Source organism: Thunnus thynnus, chromosome 19, assembly GCF_963924715.1.
Source record: "Thunnus thynnus chromosome 19, fThuThy2.1, whole genome shotgun sequence".
Classification (NCBI taxonomy): Eukaryota; Metazoa; Chordata; class Actinopteri; order Scombriformes; family Scombridae; genus Thunnus; species Thunnus thynnus.
In genome coordinates this window covers 18,722,461-18,743,358 of record NC_089535.1, presented here as the reverse complement: position 1 = coordinate 18,743,358, position 20,898 = coordinate 18,722,461, and the positions used below count along the sequence as shown (strand labels likewise).

Sequence of the window (20,898 nt, the reverse complement as noted above, 5' to 3'; positions counted from 1 at the left end):
TTTATTGTGCTGTTCAGGCTGGTGTGACCAAACTTCATCTTTGATATATAATGTCCCCCTTTCTATTCCCATTGCTTCCTCTCATTTCTCCTACTTTTCTTTGAATGCTGTAGTAGTATCGGCCCTTATGTCCTCTATCCCACTCTTCCTGCCATTTCATTTTCATTTTCATTTGATTATACTTGTAACCTTAGCCTAGGTATTTATTACAACCATGCCTATTTCTCTTTTTCTTGTTCCTCCTTTTGCATATTTGTCTTCCAGCTGATTTCCAGTCACACCAATATGTGCAATTTCTTCCTCCTCCCCTCCTTTACTTCATTTCAATTAACACTCTGAACAGTAGATGGCAGTAGTGGGCCTTGCAGCGGGTGCAAATGTCCTTTACCACAAAAAGAAGAAGTACTAAGGCATCAGTACTTAAACTCTAGCTAGTTACAGCGAGCCAATAAAGGGACTTAACTTTATCCCAACACCTTTACATTGAGGCAAAATGCCTCGTTATGCTCAGCTAGTGATGGGTCCTGCTGGCAGCGGTAAGGTAAGTTATCAGTCATTCCCTTAAACGTGCTGAAATGCTTTGTTATGCTATTCGGCTAAAGCGCTAAGCTAATGCATGAGGTGGAGAAATAGACTTCCAAGCTCAAGTTACGTCTCCCGTTTATTTGTTTACTGTTTTTGAGGCTTTATTTTCATTTCCAGAGTACCTACTGCTCCACCATGATCCAGCATTCAGAGGCTTTAAACCGCTCAATTCAGGTGGTCAACCTGGACCCAGCAGCTGAGCACTTTGACTATCCTGTCATGGCAGGTGAGTGGAGAATGTTTTCAGTTCCCAAAAAAGGGCTTTTACGTCTTATTATAAATGTAAATCTGAGCCCAGTATAACTCCGAACAGAAATGATAAAGTAAAGACATATGTTTTGTTATTACATGGTTATGTTGGATCTAGATAGTGTTTTAGTTCTATTTTAAAAACACTGAAGCACCGTGTGTTAATATAGCCTAAATAATAATACATTTAATTTGTACTGCACTTTTCATTTTTAGTGAATCTCAAAGTGTTACAGTGTTAAAAACATACAACACACAACATAAAGAAAATAAGAAGAGTTACGATTAGGGCTTGGTGATGTGAACCAAAATCAAATATGATATTTTTGGCCAAATACCTCAATATTGACGTCGCGACAATATTGTAGGGATGACCTTGGTGCTTTCAAAAAATATTTACGCAATGAGATTTTTATTAAATAATAAATATCAAATAATCATCAGTGATGTGGAAATAATGACTAAGTGGGTAAAGGCAAATAATAAAACAACTAGAACAGTCTGGTAAGTTCAGAAAATTGCAGCACTTGCCTGTAATGTAGCCTTTAATACCAGGAAAAGACAACACTTATGCCATGTTACGAAATCCAGAATCTAAGGCTATATCTAGTCTCATATGATATCGATATAATATCAATATATCATACTGGCCATTAAGAGATCCCTTCATAATGCACTGTTAGTGTAAGTGTTGATGGACAAAATCCACACTCCTGTGCAAAAATGTGTTAAAAGTTTATTGAAAGCTACTATGAGGCTTCAGCCATCTAAATTGGTCAAATATAGTCAATATCTTTCAAAGTTACTGTCTTTTTAGTGCCAAATTCCCTCTTTTTATTAGTCCTTCCACTGCAGCTGAACAGGAAAACACTCTGTCCAGACTCAAAGAGGGAAATTTTTACTAAAAAGACTGTAACTTTGTAAGAAATCCACTTTATATGACACACTTAGATGGCTGAAGCCTCATATCTTATCTTCAGATAAAGTTTAAGTACACTTTTGCTCAAAACGAGGACTGTGGATTTTGTCCCAAATCACTAACATTACCCGTTTCCATGTTCATATGGACACCAGACTGTTGTTTTAAGACAGATTTGAATAATTGTGAACCTGTCCTTTAAGTGTTACTTTGATCTGCATGATCTAAATGACAACCTCCATTGTTTCTGTGTTCTCAGACATCCGTGAGCTCATCCAGGTGGACGACGTGATGGAGGACGACTCTCTCAGGTTCGGGCCTAATGGAGGCCTGGTGTTCTGCATGGAGTACTTTGCCAACAATTTTGACTGGCTAGGGGAAAGCTTGGGTCATGTAGAGGATGACTATATCCTGTTTGACTGCCCAGGTAAGAGCTCCGGCAGAGTCGTGCTGGCCTGTCCTTGCATTTTGGAAGAAATTTGGGGTTTCAGTGTCTTGCTCAAGGACACTTTGATATGTTGGCAGGAGGAGCCAAGGATTAAATCGCTAACTCTGTGATAAGTGGATGACCTACTCTACCCCACCCCAAACACAGTTATGACAAGTGGCTTCTATTTGCAGGTCAGATTGAACTTTATACACACCTCCCTGTGATGAGGCAGCTAGTGGAGCAGCTCCAGCAGTGGGAGTTTCGAGTGTGCGGGGTCTTCCTGGTCGACTCGCAGTTCATGGTGGAGTCTTTTAAGGTAATCATCTCTCCAATATCTTCATCTGTTTATTTAATGCCCGTCCCCCCCTTTTTTTAACAAACACACCTCATTTATGCACTGATGTGTAATGTAATAATGACAGCAAGTCTAAAGTCTCACATCTTCCCTCTTCTCTATCTGCAGTTCATCTCTGGTGTCATGGCTGCCCTGAGTACCATGGTGTCATTAGAGATTCCTCAAGTAAACATCATGACAAAAATGGACCTGCTTAGTCCCAAAGCCAAGAAGGAAATTGAAAAGTAAGCGTCATATGAGTGCAGCTTTTGTTGTGTTGTGCATTCCGCATTCAAATGAAACTTAATGTTACTATTAAGACAAATACAAGAAGGGTTATAGTGACTAAATGCTTAGTGTGGCTGAGTTGTTTTGAGAATTTTAATTGTATAGTGTTTGAAAAGAAAACCAAAGAATCCCACACAATTATCCATCACTGATCCTATACACACGTCACTAAGACTTTAAGGTGTGAAGGAACATTTTTGAAATTTTGACATTTAATTGTGTAGTGTTTGAAATTTTAAGTTCAGAGCTCTTGAATAATCTGAGCTTCGGTTTTGGTGTTTTTCAAAAGCAAAACCCAGTAAAGGAGAAAAGTCAAATATTTTCTTAATTCTTGCAAATGAAACAGTTTTTTCGTCTTAACGCAGCTGTCTGTTTTCACCAGGTATCTGGACCCAGATATGTACTCAATGATGGAAGATACCTCAGATACCATCAAAAGCACAAAGTTCAAGAAACTGACTAAAGCCATCTGTGGTCTGGTAAATAAAGTCCTTTATTCGATTTTGCATTTAGTTTTAGATCAGATTTTATTTTTATTTCTTTTTATTATGTTATTTTGTAATGAGACAATCTCTCTATCTGTGTCCAGATTGATGACTACAGTATGGTGAGATTCCTGCCTTTTGACCGCACCGATGAGGAAGGCATCAACATAGTACTGCAAAACATCGACTTTTCTATACAGTATGGGGAGGACCTGGAGTTTAAGGAGCCAAAGGTGAAGAAAGAAACAAAAAAACAACATAAAAAATATTTAACAATATTATGTAAAGTCATGACAATGCATTTGAAAAATATTATAATTTAAGTAACTGTTAATTCAATTTTTTTCCCCATTGTTTCCTTTTTTCTACAGGAGGAAGATGAAGAGCCCGCTAACCTAAATTATGATGAGATTTTTCAAGGCAAACTGGACAGCTGAGGAATCATGTGACTCCAGGAATTCATCACTAAAGAGACTGAGTTGAAAAAACATTTGAGGCTGATGAAGAGCCACAAGAGAGTATATGGAGTCCATGTGGAGAGACTACAAGAAAGGGACATGTGGAAAAAGACTGAAGATCATGAATATCTTGTGTCATGTATGTGTGGAAGTTTGTTTTTATACGCTGTTTTGATGACTCAAGAAATTTGTGATTTCAACTTATTCACCTTTAGTTTTTTTAAAGAGTATTTGAAGTTTAAATAGTTGTTAAATACAGTTATTAATGCTATATTTTTAAATAAAATATTATAAACGAATCAGCTTGCATTCTTGTTTAAAGATCTCCTCCAGACATGTTTTAAGATCTATATAAAACACTATTATCTTATTAAAATCTGTAAAATTACATGAAATGTGCAAATATATTTCACTTCAAAAGTTAAACTGATGGACACAAGATGTCTCCTACTTCACTGAAAAGTCCATTATCAGTGTATGTGCACCGGAGGCTTCAATTTTCCACATCACACTTTTATAAGTGGAATTAGCTGCAAACTAGTAGAGGTCACAAATCCTGCTTGTAAATCCATCCCTTAAAAGCAGATTTTTAATGAGCACAGAGAAACTTTCCACTTTCAACATATTAATATGAAAATATCCATCCAGAGTCAAACTCTGCACAGTGAAGCTCAAACATTCAACTGTGGGAACGAGAAGAAAAACATATTTTTGAGTGGAGGGGTGTTAGCGCCCCCGTGTGGCTGTCTCGCAGGTTGACATGTGGCCACTTCCTGTAAAACTGAAGGGTGGGACAAGCGGAAGCAGCGTCCTGCGGTGCTAATATTTTTCTCTTGCTGAGCAGTTGGATTGATATTTATCACTCAACATGCCGGTGAGTAAATACCACATCGTAACTAGCGAGCATAAGCTTTTACATTGATGTTTAGTATAAAAAATGTGTACAGAAACTCCACTTGGTGATGCTAGGGCCTCCGAGCTGATGTTAGCTTTGATGACGAGTCTCGTTAGCATAGTTGGCTAGCAACGTCAACATTTGCTCGCAATTTAGTAGTGTTAGAAATGTCAAAAATCATAAATTCGCCGCTGTAACTTAGCTGCTAATGCCGCCTAGTTTAGTATTTATAAAAATATGTTGTTCGGCGCTGTGAGAGCATAGCCGGTGAGCGGAGAAGAGGTGGCACTGATGCTATTTGCCCGAAAGATACTTAGTAAAGGTATGTGACACCAATATTTTCTCTCTTGCTCAGGCGTATCACTCAAACTTGATGATTCCTGAAACCAGGCTGGTGGGGAATATGGCTTTGCTCCCCCTCAAAACCCAGTTCAAGGGACCAGCCAGAGGAGACGGTAAGGCTGTGTTATCATTTTAATTACCCCAAAGTGGAGCAAATCACTCTCAATCACCAATATAACTAAACACGTTAAGTTTTTGATTGCTTATTCACTTGCATAAAGTCAGTTTTGTGCAGGGTTTATGTTTAGATATGACACGTTACTCAGTTCCTGATACATCAACTTCACTTCCATATATGGCCTGAAGAGCGAAACCTCAAGTTTAACTTCTTCAATAATGCCTTTTGACACTCAGTTTCCAGCTTGCTATTTAAACATGTAATAATTCACAGAAGTCAGGAATAATGAGTGCCAGTATGAGCCACTTTTCAAGTTATTATAAATTTGGTGATTACAAATGTATATCTAACAAAAGCAATTGGATTTGGCCACTTGAAATGGCTGCTCAACAGCCTTTTAAAAGGCAGCACAAACAACAACAAAAATGTATCTATTGATGCCTTTTTTTTTTGTATTTCAGGCATAGAGTCAGATATCATTGATGAGGCTATCTACTACTTCAAGGCCAATGTTTTCTTCAAGAACTACGAAATCAAGGTAAGAAACCTATTGTTACTTGCAATAGCAGCTTGCATTTATCCCTCATTCAAGGCGACCGGGATGTTTAAAGAAAATTATCATTTGTGTGTGTGCATAAAACAGTGCTAATTCCTTATTTGTGGCCCCATCTCACACTATTGTTATTGTGACTGTAAATAGTCTAAAAAAAAAATGAAAAGAGGATTGAAATGATCTATTTCTCCATCAAATTTCACTGCACAACTGCTTATTTGCAAGTTGTGCAGCTAGTATGGGTTTAAACATGTTTCAAAAATAACAATCCTTAACATTTCACTTGCTGTAGGCATTGGACTGAGTCAAATCTGACAAACATGAGAGAAAAGTGTAGAGTTTGTTCACTGACAGTTAAGATATTTGCGTGACGGACCAGCATGCACCTCACTAGTATGCCTGTTCCAGTATGTGTTTTCTCTTCCTCATCTGTGTGTGTGTGTGTGTGTGTGTGTGTGTGTGTGTGTGTAGATGTGTCTTCAAGCAGCTGTGTACTTCGCTCTTTTCACAGCTTGCCTCAGCTTGCTTCCTCCCATTCCCTTAAGCAATGCATAGTTGCTCAGGATTTAAACTATGCAACCTGTCACTGTTCAGACCTGACTGGAACTGGACAAAATACACATTTTTTTTTTTAGTCTGAAGTATTTCAGCTACTAATTTGTGCATATATGTGTTTGTGTTTCTTTCAGAATGAGGCGGACAGGACGCTGATCTATGTCACACTGTATATTTCTGAATGCCTAAAGAGGCTACAGAAGGTAAATTGCATATTTGTTACTGCACAGTGTTAACAGTGTTGGACATCTGCATTTTACACTGTTTTCATACAAATCTGTAAAATCACGTGTCTTAAAACAGGGGCTCTCAACATTAGATGTTTTTTAGGAAGTCATTAGATGATAACAAGAATATGAAGTGCCTTTCCTCACATACAGGAAGTAAGAATTTGTGTTCGAATGACTATTTAAATCAGTGCTAATAAAGCAGGTGAGCTTAATTTTATTCGTTGATCTCACCCTCTGCATTGGTGTATGTGTTGCTCTTTGCAGTGTAGCTCCAGGAGCCAGGGAGAGAAGGAGATGTATACTCTGGGCATCACCAACTTCCCCATTCCTGGAGAACCTGGCTTCCCTCTCAATGCCATGTACAGTAAACCTGCAAACAAGCAGGAGGAAGGTAAGAACTAGCACCATAAACAAGGGTTTATAGCAGTCGGCCTGCCTGAGGATGTTTACCTAGCATTAAAAAAACAAAACAAAACAAAAAAAACAGCAGAATGGTATTTCAATGCCCTCTACTCTAAATTGGCTCAGATATCCTTGTACCCTTCTCCCATATCAACTAATTCCCAGCCTGAAGTAATATCAAGCCAAAAATAGCAGTGCTGACCACGGTCCATCAGCTTCAAGGATCTGAGGTTGGAAGTGCTGTGTCATGCTTGTGTGGTGTCCCTCAGCCTCGTTCTTATACAGTATCAGCACCATTATTCATTTAGATCAGCCTAAATATGCAGTCATCCTGAGATGACTGTGGAGTGAATCCTATCTGAATTGCCAGAACTGTGTTTTTTCCCTTTTACTTCTGTATATAACGCTTGCATTCTTCTCTAAAGATAAGAAAATGTTAAAGGTGGCAGGTCAATAATTTAAACTGCTTTATAATTATACACTTCTTTTAACTTTTAATGTAATTCATTTAGTATGAAATGTCCTGGGGCTCTTTTGGTACAAACGTTCTCATATTAATGATGTGAACAGTTAAACAGCAGTTGATAATGTTGGTGGCTATGGTGATAATACCGGCTCTGCAACCTTTTCCAGAGACAATGAGGGCGTACCTCCAGCAGATCCGCCAGGAGACCGGCTTGAGGCTATGTGACCGTGTGTTTGACCCCCAGACAGACAAACCCAGCAAGGTGAGTCCAACATCTCCAAAATAACACCTTTTTATATGCAAATAGCACTTGCAACAGGTAATTTGCAATTCTGACTTCAAAACCCGGACATGCGAAGACAAAAAGCATTGTGGTCAAATCGGCTCTGACTCATATTTCCTGTGTTAAATTAAAAACTGTCAGGGCCACGTAACCTTGCACTCTGTTAACTGTATCCATGGTAATTAGTTATATTAGTTTTAATGTGTAATAAGACGTACTTGAGAAGATGAAAATTGTAGAATTGGATACAGAAAAGAATTGAATAATAGCTGCTATGTGTGGATCTTCAGATTTAGTAGATGGAGCATTAACATAAAACACCTACTGTATCAATATAGGTTGTATCACCAGGTTGAGTACAGGTTTCATGTTGGACTTCCAAATGTATTTCTGCCCTAAAACCACATGCATCATGTTGTAAATAAAGAATTGGTGCCTAATTGTTTTTTTTTATATTATTTTGTCACAGGTACCTTGAGTGCAGGCATTTCAGAAACTTATCTTATCTTGTTTCTTTCAGTGGTGGGTGTGCTTTGTCAAGAGGCAGTTCATGAACAAGAGTCTGTCAGCTCCTGGACAGTGAGCGACTTTGGACCTGTGAGATGGATGGATCTTTCTTGGGGTTGGGTGGGAGGGGTCTGCTTTTGTGATGCCAAGATGATTTTATACTCTTTGAGTTCAAGGATATGTCTTTGCTTATCTGGATGTTGTTCGTATTGAGCTGGTGCTTAATTCAATAAAGCAATCATGGATATTGGAAAACTGTGGTACTGCACTTAATTAATCCTTTTAACATTGCATGTGCTTTGAACAAATTAAGTTAATCTAAATGTAGATTTCAGTGAGTTGTAGACATGTTAATATAAGAATGAACTTGTACAGGGGAGAGATAAAAATATTTCACCAAAGCAGTCAAGTGTCCACACTGAGCTTTATTACTTGCTTTCACAATCTAACATTCATTGACCTTAAAAGTGGGTACAACTATGTACCTGTTATTCATCAATCGATGCCCTTATTTAGCACAAAAACTGCTATCACCACTGTGTTCCTCTTGATCAGGAGATCCTTCTGTTTTCACAGCAGACATGTTGAGTTGTCATAGTAGGAAAAGCACAGGTGTTACTAATAACATAACAATGGCGATGCTGTATTCAAGCCTCCCAGTGAGCCAGCATGCACAATAGCAGGATGCTGAAACCAAAGCAGCTAAATGGCATTCATCCATCATTCATTTTATTATGTGCACCAGCTTTTCATACTGTTACAAGTCAAAAATGTTTTCTGTGAAAAAGTGAAGTGCTACAGAACTACACCAACACACTGCCTGGTGTATGGCAATTTCTCTGTACATGTGCAATGTTAAAAACATCTACAGTTTTTTTTTCCCAGCAAGAACAAATAGTTTATTTACACAGGTAAAAAAATGTAGCATGTTCAATACAAAAAAAATATTTATTGGTGTGTTCTCTTTGGTTTTTCCACTATAGTTTTTAGGACTCAGTACAAGCCTTCAGATGAGTCCTCACTAAAGATAGGTTTCCTTCGCTGGCAGTCAAAAGTTAAGGCAGCGCTGGGTGATAAGTTTCCCCTTCAGGGAAAGAAGAGACACTTTCTCTGCACAATAATTTAAATGTGCAGGGAAAAGAAAGCCAGTGTCTGTATCTCCATCTCTTCAATGACTGCAAATACTCAAAAGTGCATAATCGATGAAATAACTGTAGACTGGATGGCTCAGTGTGGCAGGCTGAAAATAAAAGTAAACACCTCCAAAACAGACAATATGCATCTTCAAACAGTCTCACTCTAAATAAATAGGTAAATACAAAGTAAACTAAGTTTAGGAAATGGTGCATATATCAGAGGGGATATTTTCTCAAAACAGTATGTACGTAACAAGAGAAAGTAGGCCGTATATTCATCTTCTTGTGAATGAAATACTGATGCTTGACCAGAAATAGTGTTTTGGGTGACTGATGATGGATGTCTTCTGTTTCTTGGGTCACTAGTTGACACTGCAACAGTTCTGCCCCCTTTGTCTTCCTAGCCAACATAAGTGTAACCAGTTGTTCAATCCCCTGTGTAATTCCAACCTGAAACAAAATGAACAATCACAATTTGGTCAATCCTTCATTGGTTAAGAATAATATTGTCTAAAACTGTAGCACAACTGTTTGCTTGTTCTTTCATGGATCTCAATCATCATGTTTCCAAATATACATCTCACTGTGACAGGCTGTTGCACTTACTGCGTTGGTGGCTTGGAGTGAGGCCTTAGTCAAAAGCCATCTCTTGACTCCTCCGAACACAGCGTGCCACCTTTTTCTTAAAAACTCCCTTAGGATCATCCCTCCATTCTTTCTGCAGGGCACAACATGCAAATAATCTCATTAGTAAAACCTTATTTCCTCTTGTACTTAGTTTCTTGTTACTTTTTGGCCACACATTTTACACAAAAATGTAAGAGCACACCTGACTGATGTTTACTTCATTTCAAACTGTTTGAACTATTGCCTTTTTCTTTCTCCAGGGAGCACCTCTAAATAAAGTGATAAGCCCTTTTAACCCTTCCAAGACACAGCATAGCCTTGACTGGTTGTAATTTTCCCCCCAGAGACCTACGTCACTCAGCCCATTTGTTTAGATTTCCATTTAAAGAACCAGACTAAACTATGGTGTCTTTTTACAGTGATTTCACATATTTGTACCTTCAGATATTTTGCACCCTTCCTCACATGTACATATATAATACTGAGATAAGGAATGAACAATCAGTTCCCAAGGTCTTAGAGATTTTGCAATGTGTTTATTCAAATGCAATAAAGAATAATTTGGTTCAAATTTAGTCTGGTACACGTATCGATCATAAAAAAAAGAGCGTCCTTGTGTGAGGAAGTAGGTACTTACAGCTGCATCCACATTGGCAGGAGAGTCTCCATTGGGGTCTGCCAACATGGAGATAACACTGATCATGATGGTCTCCACTGTATGGATCGGCAGCCAGCGCTCCTCAGGCTTCTCATAGCCATACTTGTCCTCACCAGGTTCATGCAGAATGGAGATGCACACATCGCCGTTTTTTGCAACTGGCAGAAAAACGAAAAACATACACAGATTACTGACAAGTTTGAATTTCAGCACAAGATCAGATGCTACACTAGAGCTATATGTTTCTTAAAAAGTGGGAAAAGTCAAACCTAATATACTTATGGTACAGCTAGTTAAAAGACTCTGTGAAAATCTTGTCAAGGAACAGCAGCCACAAACTAGTCACAACTGTTTCATTTGATTAAAATACCAATACAGAAATGTGTGACCACTCCGCCTTTTCTAAATAAGTTAAACATAAAGGAATAGTAATTAATTATTGATAGTCATTCACCCTAAAAGAGGCGAAGCATATATTTATATGATCACTGGCGATGTTAAGATACAGATTAACAGGATCTTTTCTCATACATTTTAAATAATATAAACTTTTTTGCAATAGAAAATCAACAGAACTTAAAATATGATCTGTACAAACTTTTGACTGGTACTGTATATAAAATATGTATATAAAAAAACTCTTATAAAAATACAAATAGTAAATGTACAAATAGTACAAATACTTACTTAAATTGAAGACTGAAATTCAACCTGGTTTAATAAAAGCAGTATTTATTTAATAATTGTTTTCACACTAAATTGATTTCAATTACTTTTGTTCATGCTGTTAAATTGATAAATTGATGATACTGATACACAATGGCCTGGTCCTTACCATTTGGATGCCAGATTTCTGTGATGAACTTCATCTTAGGAGGCCTCAGAGGATAATCCCGGGGAAAGGTTAAACTGGCTTTAAAGAAACCTCCTTCACTACAAATGAGAAAGAGGATGGTGTTAAGATAAGGGAGGATGTTATTGTGAGTGAACATAAAGCTGAGTGAAAAATTGCTTACAGATTCACCAATAAATAATTTCACTCACAATAGTGTGTCTTGAGGTCCGATGACGACCACTTCCCATTGATAGATGTCATCATCATCTACAAGACCTGCAGAAAAGCCTTCCACTGGGTTCTTGTTGAGCTCTGAAATTTAAGATACACTTAATCAGATGTATTTTTCCGCCCAATTAGGTTTTTATCAAACATGTATAATATAAACATAAAGTCAATGCAGTAATCCGTGGATTTGGGGCAAACCAATATTAATTTATTCGCAGCAAAAATGACCCTAATGTTATTTAGCTACACACTGTGGGAAAAGCACTGAGTGTGTCATGGTGATGTTGAAATACCTCTAGTACTTGTTGAGCAACAGCTAGCGTTAGCATCGCCGTCATATCCTTGCTAACAGCTGCTATCTGCACACGTGCATTTTAACTTACTTGTCATTTGCTGTAAAAACGTAAAACTGGCCAAACAAAATAACAGCCAACTGAAATGTTGCCCCTGTGAGATTAAATTAGAATAACGTTATAAATTAGCCAAATGTGCTACAACTTCAGTAGCAACAGTTAGCTAACGTTAACTTACCTGCTAATTGTTTACGTAGTAGTAACGAGGACTGCTCCGTCATTTTTATAGTAATATCTTTTAATCTCTGTTATTTGTATGAACTAACGCTTAGTAACTGTCAAACTGCCAACACGGATAAATGAAACATTGGGCAAAGAAGGTAAAGCACACCGTCCACGTTTCCTCCTCTCTCTCTGTCTGTGTCTGAAAACAGCAACAACATGAAGAGGAAGTTAATAGAGGTATTTTGCCCTCAGTAAAACCTCACAGGCAACTAGCTGTTTGTGCTCACGGGTTGTGTGCTGTCCCTACTAAATTCCACCGATTAAATGATACGTGTCAGGCAGAGTTAGGGCCATAGCTCATATATGGAACTGTTCATTATGGCAAAAGAGCAGGAACTTATAGCCCACACACACCCAGATAGTTTTACCTGTGAGGCTATATCCAGGGCAAAAATCTACCAATTCTTCTTCTTTGTGTGGCTTCCGCAGCAGGCCGCAGACCCTCATTGGTGCTTTGATGCATCAGATGGTTTGTAAAGAGCACTACACATTCTTTTCACTCTAGGCCTCACATCCCTTTGTGCAGACCTGTACAGAAATACTACAGTATATGGTCAACAGGTATATGGGCTGTCATGTCTGCATACTTGTGTATACTTTTGGTCCATAAAGATAAGGTTTTTTTTCCAGTTATTGTTTTGTGGAAGTACTTTACTGTCTTGCAGCCAAGTTCCAACATCTGGCAAAAAAACCTTCCCAGGAGATTGGAGGCTGTTATAGCAGTTTATTTGCAGCAATCACCAGTGGCGGAATGTAACTAAGTACACTAACTTGACTGTTGGATTTGTATTCCACGACAATTCAGAGGGAAATATTGTACTTTTTACGCCACTGCATTTATTTGACAGCTTTAGTTACTCGTTACTTTTGAGGAAAAGCATAAATACATAAAATCAGTGCTTCCCAACCCTGTATAAAAAATCAGTGTGAAGGTGGGGTTTTTTTTCTTCATTCCTGCTCTATTAATCATCTCATGACCCCTCTGATTTATCTTGTGACCTTCAGGTTGGGAACCACTGGATTAAACTACCTAACTGTGCGTAATAATTTAATATAATGTTTGGGCCCACTGCTCTTAACCTCTTATACTCTACCATATTTATTCTACTGGATATTTTCTCACAACTCTCTCAGTTTTATTCATTTCTCTCTTTGCATTATCACATGTTTCATTCCTGTGTAAAGAGGTGCAACAAATTGTAAATGTACCAGTTTATCCTCAAAATATCAACAAATCTGTTAATTTTATGCACATTAGCATTTGGGCTCCTTCATTCTATTTTAAATTATAATCCAACTTTCACTAAATGTCATGAACTCATTTGCATCCTGACTGACGCCCTCACTCATAGCTCTCCCCTGACAAAGCCTTTTGTATTTCTTTCATATATTTGTGCAACTCCTTTATGACGGCCTCTGACTCCTCCAGGAATTTCTCTGCTGCTTCAACCAGTGCTCCAGTCACCTTAGGTCTTTTACTGACTTGTCTATTTTTTTTGCCCACAGCCATCCATCATAAATGCAGAGAAAAGGCGGTGGTTTTAATCAAATATGTATCAGAAGGAGTTTCTACTTTAGGTTGGTCTTTAGTTTGGTGTTTTCCTGCACACTCACTGAACCCGCTGTCATCCTCACTTTCCTTTTCAAGCATTTACATATGCTCTTTCACACATCTCTCACATCATCTTGCATCCCTGCAGGCCACAGTGCTGTGACAAAGCCCTAAATATTTAAAAGAGGACAAGGCAAGGTGTATAAATTCTTCTGTTTGATAAATCATCATCAGTCAAGCATAGCGTTTGTTCCAGTTGAAAAGTCACGCCTGCAGCGACTGATTGACATCAGTGATTTCATCCTGGCTTCACAATCACTGACTTGTTCTCCAGCTGTTTAGCCATCAGCTGACTTGTAACTACCAATCATATGCATGCAGATGTACAGTGCAGCTTTCTTTTACAATTATGTCAGAAATACAAAACATAATAGTAATAAAAAAAAAGAAAGAAGAAAGAAACAACAATAATAATAATAAAAACAGAGAAAAACAGAAAAAAGGAAAAGAAGAAAACTACTTATGCTTTACAGTTTGGTCATTCCTAAGTCCCAACCTTTGAAAATCCTCCATGGGGCTCATTTTCAGTCCATAAATGGAGACTACATCTTTTCAAAGTCCTTGGATTTCCCTTTAATGTAAATGATATTTTTTTCCATAGATAACGAGCTTGAAATTCCTTTTAGCCATTGGCTCAGAGATGGCTTTAGTGCCTTTTTACTGCACATAGCAACTGTATATATGGCATGAAGATAACAAAAATATACCAAGACCCACCTTCTTCTTCTCACAACTTAAGTTACAAACAGTACTGTAGGAAATATGTCAAGTAAACACAACTTGGGGCATAATTAGTGATGTGGGAGACATTATATTGCTTTCTTCCAAAAATGTTTGATATCAGGACATTCCCATGAATAATGGTATACTGTCCCTTTATCTCTGTTACATTTAATGCTCTGATCTGGGATGTTTGGACTGAACTTGTGTAGCCTATAAGGAGTAATATAGGTTCTCATTAACTGGCCATTTTAATTTGATACCTCTCACTAGGAGTTATGCCAGTGCTGTTTGCTGACTTATGTGCTATATTTATCGCTCATGTATGTGTCTATTAATGGGTAAATTACTCTCCCAGCAGACCCCTTCTTGCTGCATGGATTCTTTGAGCACTCCCTCAAAAGGTACAGCCTCTTCCACCAAATGTAACTGTATGTAACCATTCGCTATAAACTGCCAATTCCATTGACACAAGTGTCTCTGATTGAAATACTCTAAACTGACAGTTATTGATTTTATTTTTTCCCTTTGCACCCCATCTTCTGGTCTTAAACTAATGCATAGATGATAATGATAAAAGAAATTTCTGTGTCAACATCATTAAAGATTCTTTTAGAGGCTTTACGACTGTTGGGAATGTAGCTGTCAACTATCGTTTTATTTAAGAATGGTGCAGTACTTTCAAGGTTTGGCCTGTTTGGGCTTCCACCATTTATTTGCCTCTATCTGTAACATGTAAACAGAAACAAAGTTTTTACAAAATGCAATTTAAAAAGTCCCTTCCAACACATGTATCTTTTGCAATGAATTATAAAAGAAGACAAACACACCAGGAATGCAGTGTAGAAACAACTATTTTATAACAGGATGTAATGTGGCTTTTGGGAAATACCACAGACATAAGGGAGTAGCTACATAGTTACTGTATATATGTAGGTCTCAGTTATATGAGGTAATGATGCTATTAAACATTGTATCATTAGGCCATGATATAGTACATCGATGCTTGAAATGCTGCATGCTTTTGCCTCTGTGCATATTCTCAAAGAGGATACAGAGCCCTGGTCAGTGGCTAATAGCAGGTAATTTGTTGCATTGATTAAAGCTGTCTCATTGCTGTTCTGAGGTCGAAGCCAAATTGGACTGCACAATTGATACTACTTAAACAGAGAAAGTGAATGAGCTGCTGACCTACACCTCTTTACTTTAGAATTTACTATGAAATGGAAGATTAGATTAAGAGTAGTTTTAAATGTGCTCACTACAAGTGATTGAATTGTATCTGTATAACTTGAAGAGTGGGAATCATTGATGTGTTGACTGTATTTTCTGTGAAATGACATTAAGTTCTGATGAGAAAAAAATCAAGTGGCAGTGTGTGACTGGGCTCTGAGATTCACTTAAATTATTTATGTTACTTTCAGCCAGGTTGAAGATAGTCAAAGCTAGGGACCACTTGAAGGCCTTATATTACTAGCTTCAAAACACAACCAACTTTCAAATTCCAGCTCCTATGGTTTAGGATCGGGTGTATCACGCAAACATCATTATGCCTTTATGGTCGCGACCCAAACTTTTACAGTCTGCGTATTATTTTCACTGCTCTATTAAAAAAAGAAGAGTTTGTCTGGTACTCATGGACTGTCTGGCTCTGTACTCAGTGGGCAACACTGTATCTTTGAATGTTGAAAGGGAGTTATGGCAGTTTGAGCCTTAGGCACTTGCTTACAAAAATAGTCCAGGTGGACGAGCCCTTGCTGATTCAAGTGCTACTCATCACACTGTACCATCCATGAAAAAAGGATCAAAGCTAATCTGGACACCCACGGTTATGCACAAAGTGGTTGGAATAGATCCAGTCTCACCTGTGAATTTGAGACCTTGTACTGTTGCTTTTAATGGGTTTTAAACTGAAACTTCAGAAATGTTAGTTGACTTAGTTGTTAATGAACAAACCAGCATGTGCCAGATGACTTGTTTCTCTAAATCTGTTCATGCCTACAGTCATCAAAACAGGTGTTATTTGGCATAATCTGTCAACAATGTTGCTGTCATCTTTCAGACTTACTCTGATAGTTATTAGTATTCAAACATCTTACACTGGCTTGTTAAATGTGCTGTTGTTTCAGGACTGATGCTGTAATGTTTGTAGATCTAACCTGAGATTCCTTTGGTTAATTAGACTGCATAGAACCATTCAAAATATTGGTGCATAAGGGCTGGAAAGAAATACAGTTGTGAGCAACTGAGATCTTTACTTCTACTCATAAAACTGTAAAATACTGTGGTGCCAGAAAGTCACTGTCATGGTGCTAAAGCAATTAGTGAAAGGGTTGTTACCACTATTGCACTAAGAGCTAGTGGGATTACTCACTCTCTTGAGACTATGATAGTGTTGTAAAAAGGGTCACTATGATTTATTGCCTGAAACAAACAGTGTGTTTTTGGTTTTTTTGTATATCTTATTACTCAGGAAATTAAGTGATGGATATTGAAAAAGTTATTATTAAATTATAACATCAGAGGTGCAGAGGTTATGTGCTCATTTCCACCTGTTTGTTTTTCATTAACTGTGACACACATATGTCAAAACTATTGACATGAAATTTGCAGTGCACATTCAAGCACCAGCAGGGGAAAAACTATTGATTCTTAGTGACCCTCTGACCTTTCCTCCAGCAGTGTTCGTAAACTACATCGACAAGGAATGCAGGTTCTGAGCTCAGCATCAGGGGTCCCAAGATGGCTTGACTGTTAGTGGTCAGTCCATGTGAGCAAAATAAAATATAGAACTGCATAAAAATACATTTTAAAGTTTGACGGAAGAAGATGTCAGTTTACTTTAATTAATGAAATTTAGTTCTGTTTATCAAATGGTATTTAGCATTATTAGTTCACTTATTTAGCAGATTAAAATCAAAAACCTCTGCAACCATTCAACTAATAAGTAATAATAACTAATAAACCATTGTAACTTGTGTATTTTAATCACTCTGTGGGTTCTAACTATGACTAGATTTTTTTTCTGGGGTGGTGAAAAATAGTTGATTTACAATGCTGCACTGTGGACAGTTTGTAGTCAAAATAAAAGAAAAAGCCTAAAAGCAATTTCCTTCAATTGGTTGTAAAAATGACTTAATTTCATCTTGCTGATACCTTGTTCTTCTTTCATCGTTGAGGAACGAAAGGGCTCACTTCTTGTATTCAACAAATTTCATCACAGAGCGGAGCTCACTGAAGGGAAAACATCAGGGAAGGGCTTTATAGAACTGAATACATCCTGTTTGAACATTTCCGCCCCATGGAGAGAGACATAGAAGGAGACTGTGTTTGAATGTTTCAGCACCATGGAGAGAGATTGTAGCTATCCCTATTCACCGTTTCACTATTCTCTACATGATTAACACTCAATACAAAGCACACTTAGGAATCATTATCATTTTGGTCCAGAACAGGTGTAGTGTTGCATATCAGTAATTTTGACATCTATCCAAGGCAAAGCATTGCTTGTGATTTTTTAGAAAAAGTAGTCTACAGACAAAAAGTCGATATCCATTTCTATATTTTTTTCATTGTCATCCTTGCATCCCCATGAACACCACACAATAGAGTTGTTGGTACTTAGATATGAAACTAATTTTGGCTGACTAGCTTCTTTATCACAAGACTGATTATTATAAGCATTTTATAGAGTTGAGCAATTATCACATCTATAATCCCAGCAGCGTGAACCACTTAGCAGCAGCTCAAGTAAACACCATTATCTTTAAGAAATACATACATCTCTTCAACAACATCAAATTGTCTTGCAAGACATCAAATTGTCTTGTTGTTTTCAGTTTCTTAAGTGGTTTATTTAAAGAATTTCATTTCCTTTGTATGGGAAATTATACATTCTGTAAATGTGAAATTCATTATTGGGCTTACATAGGCTGTTGCATATACCCCACCTCAACAATCGCCCACCAGTAGGCAGACATCAAGTATAAATAGATAAATAGACAAACTGTCAAATTATCTATCTCAGTTCTTTTATGATGAACAGTCCATTTGTAGTTGCCACAGACTTGACTTCAAAAGAAAAGGGAAATTCATATTTAGAAATCAGTTGTGATGTGACATGTGAGTGATGTGCAATTTGAATAACATATAGATCAACAAGAACAAGAGGATAAGGAGCAGAAGGACAAAGACATTCACTTTAAATTTAAAAAAGCACCCTGTTTACAAAAGATCCAGTGCACCTTGGTGGGGTGATACATTCCAATAGATGGCAGTGTGACCCACATTTTCAATGGAAAGCTTCCATGTCTTCAAATATGGATGAGTTTAAGATTACAACCTGCAACTTCTGTGATTTGCATTGTTTGACAGTTTACCTATTTATCTGTTGTTTTTTTTCTATCCAGACAAAGTTGCTGAGCATACAATTTTCTGTACAATCTCGCTTGACAAACACACAAGAGAGCAGCCTTCTGAGACCACCAGTGATTCTTGTAAAGTAAATGTGTTGAGATAAGAACATCACTTTTTCTATCCAACATCCTTCCTGATCATCTGGGGAACTACAGCAGCAATCTTGCAGTCGCATGACTGCTGTTCTGACTTCCAGGGCACAGAAGATTTAGACTTAACATTAGAATGATTTGCCGTAGGTCATGGCGCGCAGGCTCATTATCCACCGATAGACAATAATATTCAGTATAACGCACATATAATGGAAAAGCCCAGGTTTATTGGACACATTCAGCAGAGTTTTAGACTGGATCATCAAGCATACAACTGAAAAAAACCCAACAACAACAGTATTTGATAAAATCCCAAATCTTTTGGTCCCAAAATATTTGGTAGTTTGATAGCTCTGTGTAACTCTTGCAGTGTATGTTTTATTTTCACATTGAAACGCCCCACTTTAAATAATGGAGCATTAAATCCCCCAGGGACAGCTCAACACCCTGCATGGCTGATTACATCCTGCTTTGATTTAAATGCACTCATCCCTCACAAACATCCTTGGAGTCCCCTGTTCTGCCCGGAAATTAGTGGACCAGTCAAAATGATTAATAAATGGCTGGTAAATAAATCTAATTTTGTCACTTTGCAGCCAACACATCACACTCTGGCATCCAATATCAGCGCGCCTTTCCATATTTGTGCAGAATTATTAAAAGATTTGTACAACGGTTTCCCCAGTATTCACAGAAATCTCTAAAGAAAATAGGCTTTCAGAGGCAAAGTCCATTGATGTTTTTTTGTTTTTTTTTTTAACTCAACCTGCTTTTTATGGGTCAGATGTGAATAACTTGTCACATGAATCAGTAGAAAAGTTAACAGAGGCAGAGAAAAAGAAAAAAGGACTGTTATACAAAATTATTAATTTTTCTTGTTTTTTTTTTCTTTTTCTTTGTGAAAAACTGTAGTTCCATCACTATGGTCATCTAAAACTTTCAGTGTAACAAATCAGAGTAGAAAAAAAAAAATCATTCTTTTGTTTCACCGCTCACAACTCATGTCCACATTAAATCCATAACCTGTGATGAGGAGACATTTTTAGGGGTTACAAGCCAAAAAGCTTGGTAACCAGTGTTTAGACTAGACTTTGAGTCTGGCTTGTAACAAATAAAGATGATATCAGATGCTTGACCTTTTCATTTCAGATAAATATAGATTATCAGTATGACACATAATACATCACATAATACCCCTAGAGAGCAAATGAATATACTTGCAATATGCAAAATAGACTTCTGATGTGTTTTTTATTGCCTGTTGACATTTCAGCACAGGACCTTTAAAAGTAAATAAGCATTGTAAATATACACACTGTGGAAAAATGGGACAATACTTGCTGCTTTGTTCTTCTAAAAAAAAGAAAAAAAACATTTGCCCTATGATTGAACATTGTGAAAGTAAAGTAATAGGCAGAGCCCCGCCTCAGGCTTATGACCAGGAATAGCTGTCCTGATTGTCCTCTCAGTTGGTGGTCATGAATGAGAGGCTTTGTGGGTTCCATGTTTATTATGTTCCTTTTTATTCACTTACACGGATACACAACAATCTATGACATAGAGGAAAACAAAATTGATTAACAAGATTACAGGATGAAAACAAGACTGGCCTGGATAATTCAACATCTAACAGGGATCATCCATGCACACGAGAAGGGGTTGAAAGTGAGGCTGGGTGTGTAAAATTAGTTTAATATCCTCCTGAAAAAGCATGGCACTTTGAAATATTAATCTACTTTTGGGAGGAGTATGATTATGTTGTATAACATACGGTTTTGAGATGGAAAGCTCTTTATCTAAGCAGCACAAGTGCCATTGATTTCAAATGGAAGACTTTTCCTCTCTTTTTCCTGCTTCAAGTGTTTTAGAGCAAATCTCTATGAACGGAGGAGATGAT

General features: G+C 37.5%; 3 protein-coding genes across 3 annotated transcripts; 2 read left to right on the top strand and 1 right to left on the bottom strand.

Annotated features, from left to right (window-relative positions):
* Nucleotides 1-360: 360 nt before the first annotated feature.
* Nucleotides 361-4,047, top strand: gpn3 (GPN-loop GTPase 3). Its single transcript, XM_067575289.1, has 8 exons — nt 361-541; nt 703-811; nt 2,013-2,180; nt 2,375-2,499; nt 2,647-2,762; nt 3,188-3,284; nt 3,395-3,523; nt 3,662-4,047. The coding sequence occupies exons 1-8, from the start codon at nt 494-496 to the stop codon at nt 3,725-3,727; spliced, it is 858 nt and encodes a 285-aa protein (XP_067431390.1). The 5' UTR covers nt 361-493; the 3' UTR covers nt 3,728-4,047.
* Nucleotides 4,048-4,480: 433 nt separating this feature from the next.
* On the top strand, nt 4,481-8,354 carry arpc3 (actin related protein 2/3 complex, subunit 3). Its single transcript, XM_067575292.1, has 7 exons — nt 4,481-4,622; nt 4,999-5,098; nt 5,565-5,641; nt 6,346-6,414; nt 6,706-6,832; nt 7,477-7,571; nt 8,113-8,354. The coding sequence occupies exons 1-7, from the start codon at nt 4,617-4,619 to the stop codon at nt 8,173-8,175; spliced, it is 537 nt and encodes a 178-aa protein (XP_067431393.1). The 5' UTR covers nt 4,481-4,616; the 3' UTR covers nt 8,176-8,354.
* Nucleotides 8,355-8,504: 150 nt separating this feature from the next.
* LOC137171331 (ubiquitin-conjugating enzyme E2 G1-like) lies at nt 8,505-12,321 on the bottom strand. Its single transcript, XM_067575293.1, has 6 exons — nt 12,115-12,321; nt 11,565-11,667; nt 11,356-11,453; nt 10,500-10,678; nt 9,842-9,953; nt 8,505-9,685 (listed from the first exon to the last, which is right to left on the bottom strand). The coding sequence occupies exons 1-5, from the start codon at nt 12,155-12,157 to the stop codon at nt 9,867-9,869; spliced, it is 510 nt and encodes a 169-aa protein (XP_067431394.1). The 5' UTR covers nt 12,158-12,321; the 3' UTR covers nt 8,505-9,685; nt 9,842-9,866.
* Nucleotides 12,322-20,898: the final 8,577 nt, after the last annotated feature.

What these genes read in the sequence shown, in the direction of transcription:
- gpn3 (XM_067575289.1), top strand. Translation starts at nt 494, where the DNA reads ATGCCTCGTTATGCTCAGCTAGTGATGGGTCCTGCTGGCAGCGGTAAG. An exon ending in TGACTATCCTGTCATGGCAG is followed by an intron (nt 812 to 2,012) that starts GTGAGTGGAGAA and finishes CTGTGTTCTCAG; the next exon opens with ACATCCGTGAGCTCATCCAG. An exon ending in TCATGGTGGAGTCTTTTAAG is followed by an intron (nt 2,500 to 2,646) that starts GTAATCATCTCT and finishes CTCTATCTGCAG; the next exon opens with TTCATCTCTGGTGTCATGGC.
- LOC137171331 (XM_067575293.1), bottom strand. Translation starts at nt 12,157, where the DNA reads ATGACGGAGCAGTCCTCGTTACTACTACGTAAACAATTAGCAG. An exon ending in ACTACGTAAACAATTAGCAG is followed by an intron (nt 11,668 to 12,114) that starts GTAAGTTAACGT and finishes CTTAAATTTCAG; the next exon opens with AGCTCAACAAGAACCCAGTG. An exon ending in AGAAATCTGGCATCCAAATG is followed by an intron (nt 10,679 to 11,355) that starts GTAAGGACCAGG and finishes TTTTTCTGCCAG; the next exon opens with TTGCAAAAAACGGCGATGTG.
- arpc3 (XM_067575292.1), top strand. An exon ending in GGGACCAGCCAGAGGAGACG is followed by an intron (nt 5,099 to 5,564) that starts GTAAGGCTGTGT and finishes TTTGTATTTCAG; the next exon opens with GCATAGAGTCAGATATCATT. An exon ending in TCAAGAACTACGAAATCAAG is followed by an intron (nt 5,642 to 6,345) that starts GTAAGAAACCTA and finishes TGTTTCTTTCAG; the next exon opens with AATGAGGCGGACAGGACGCT.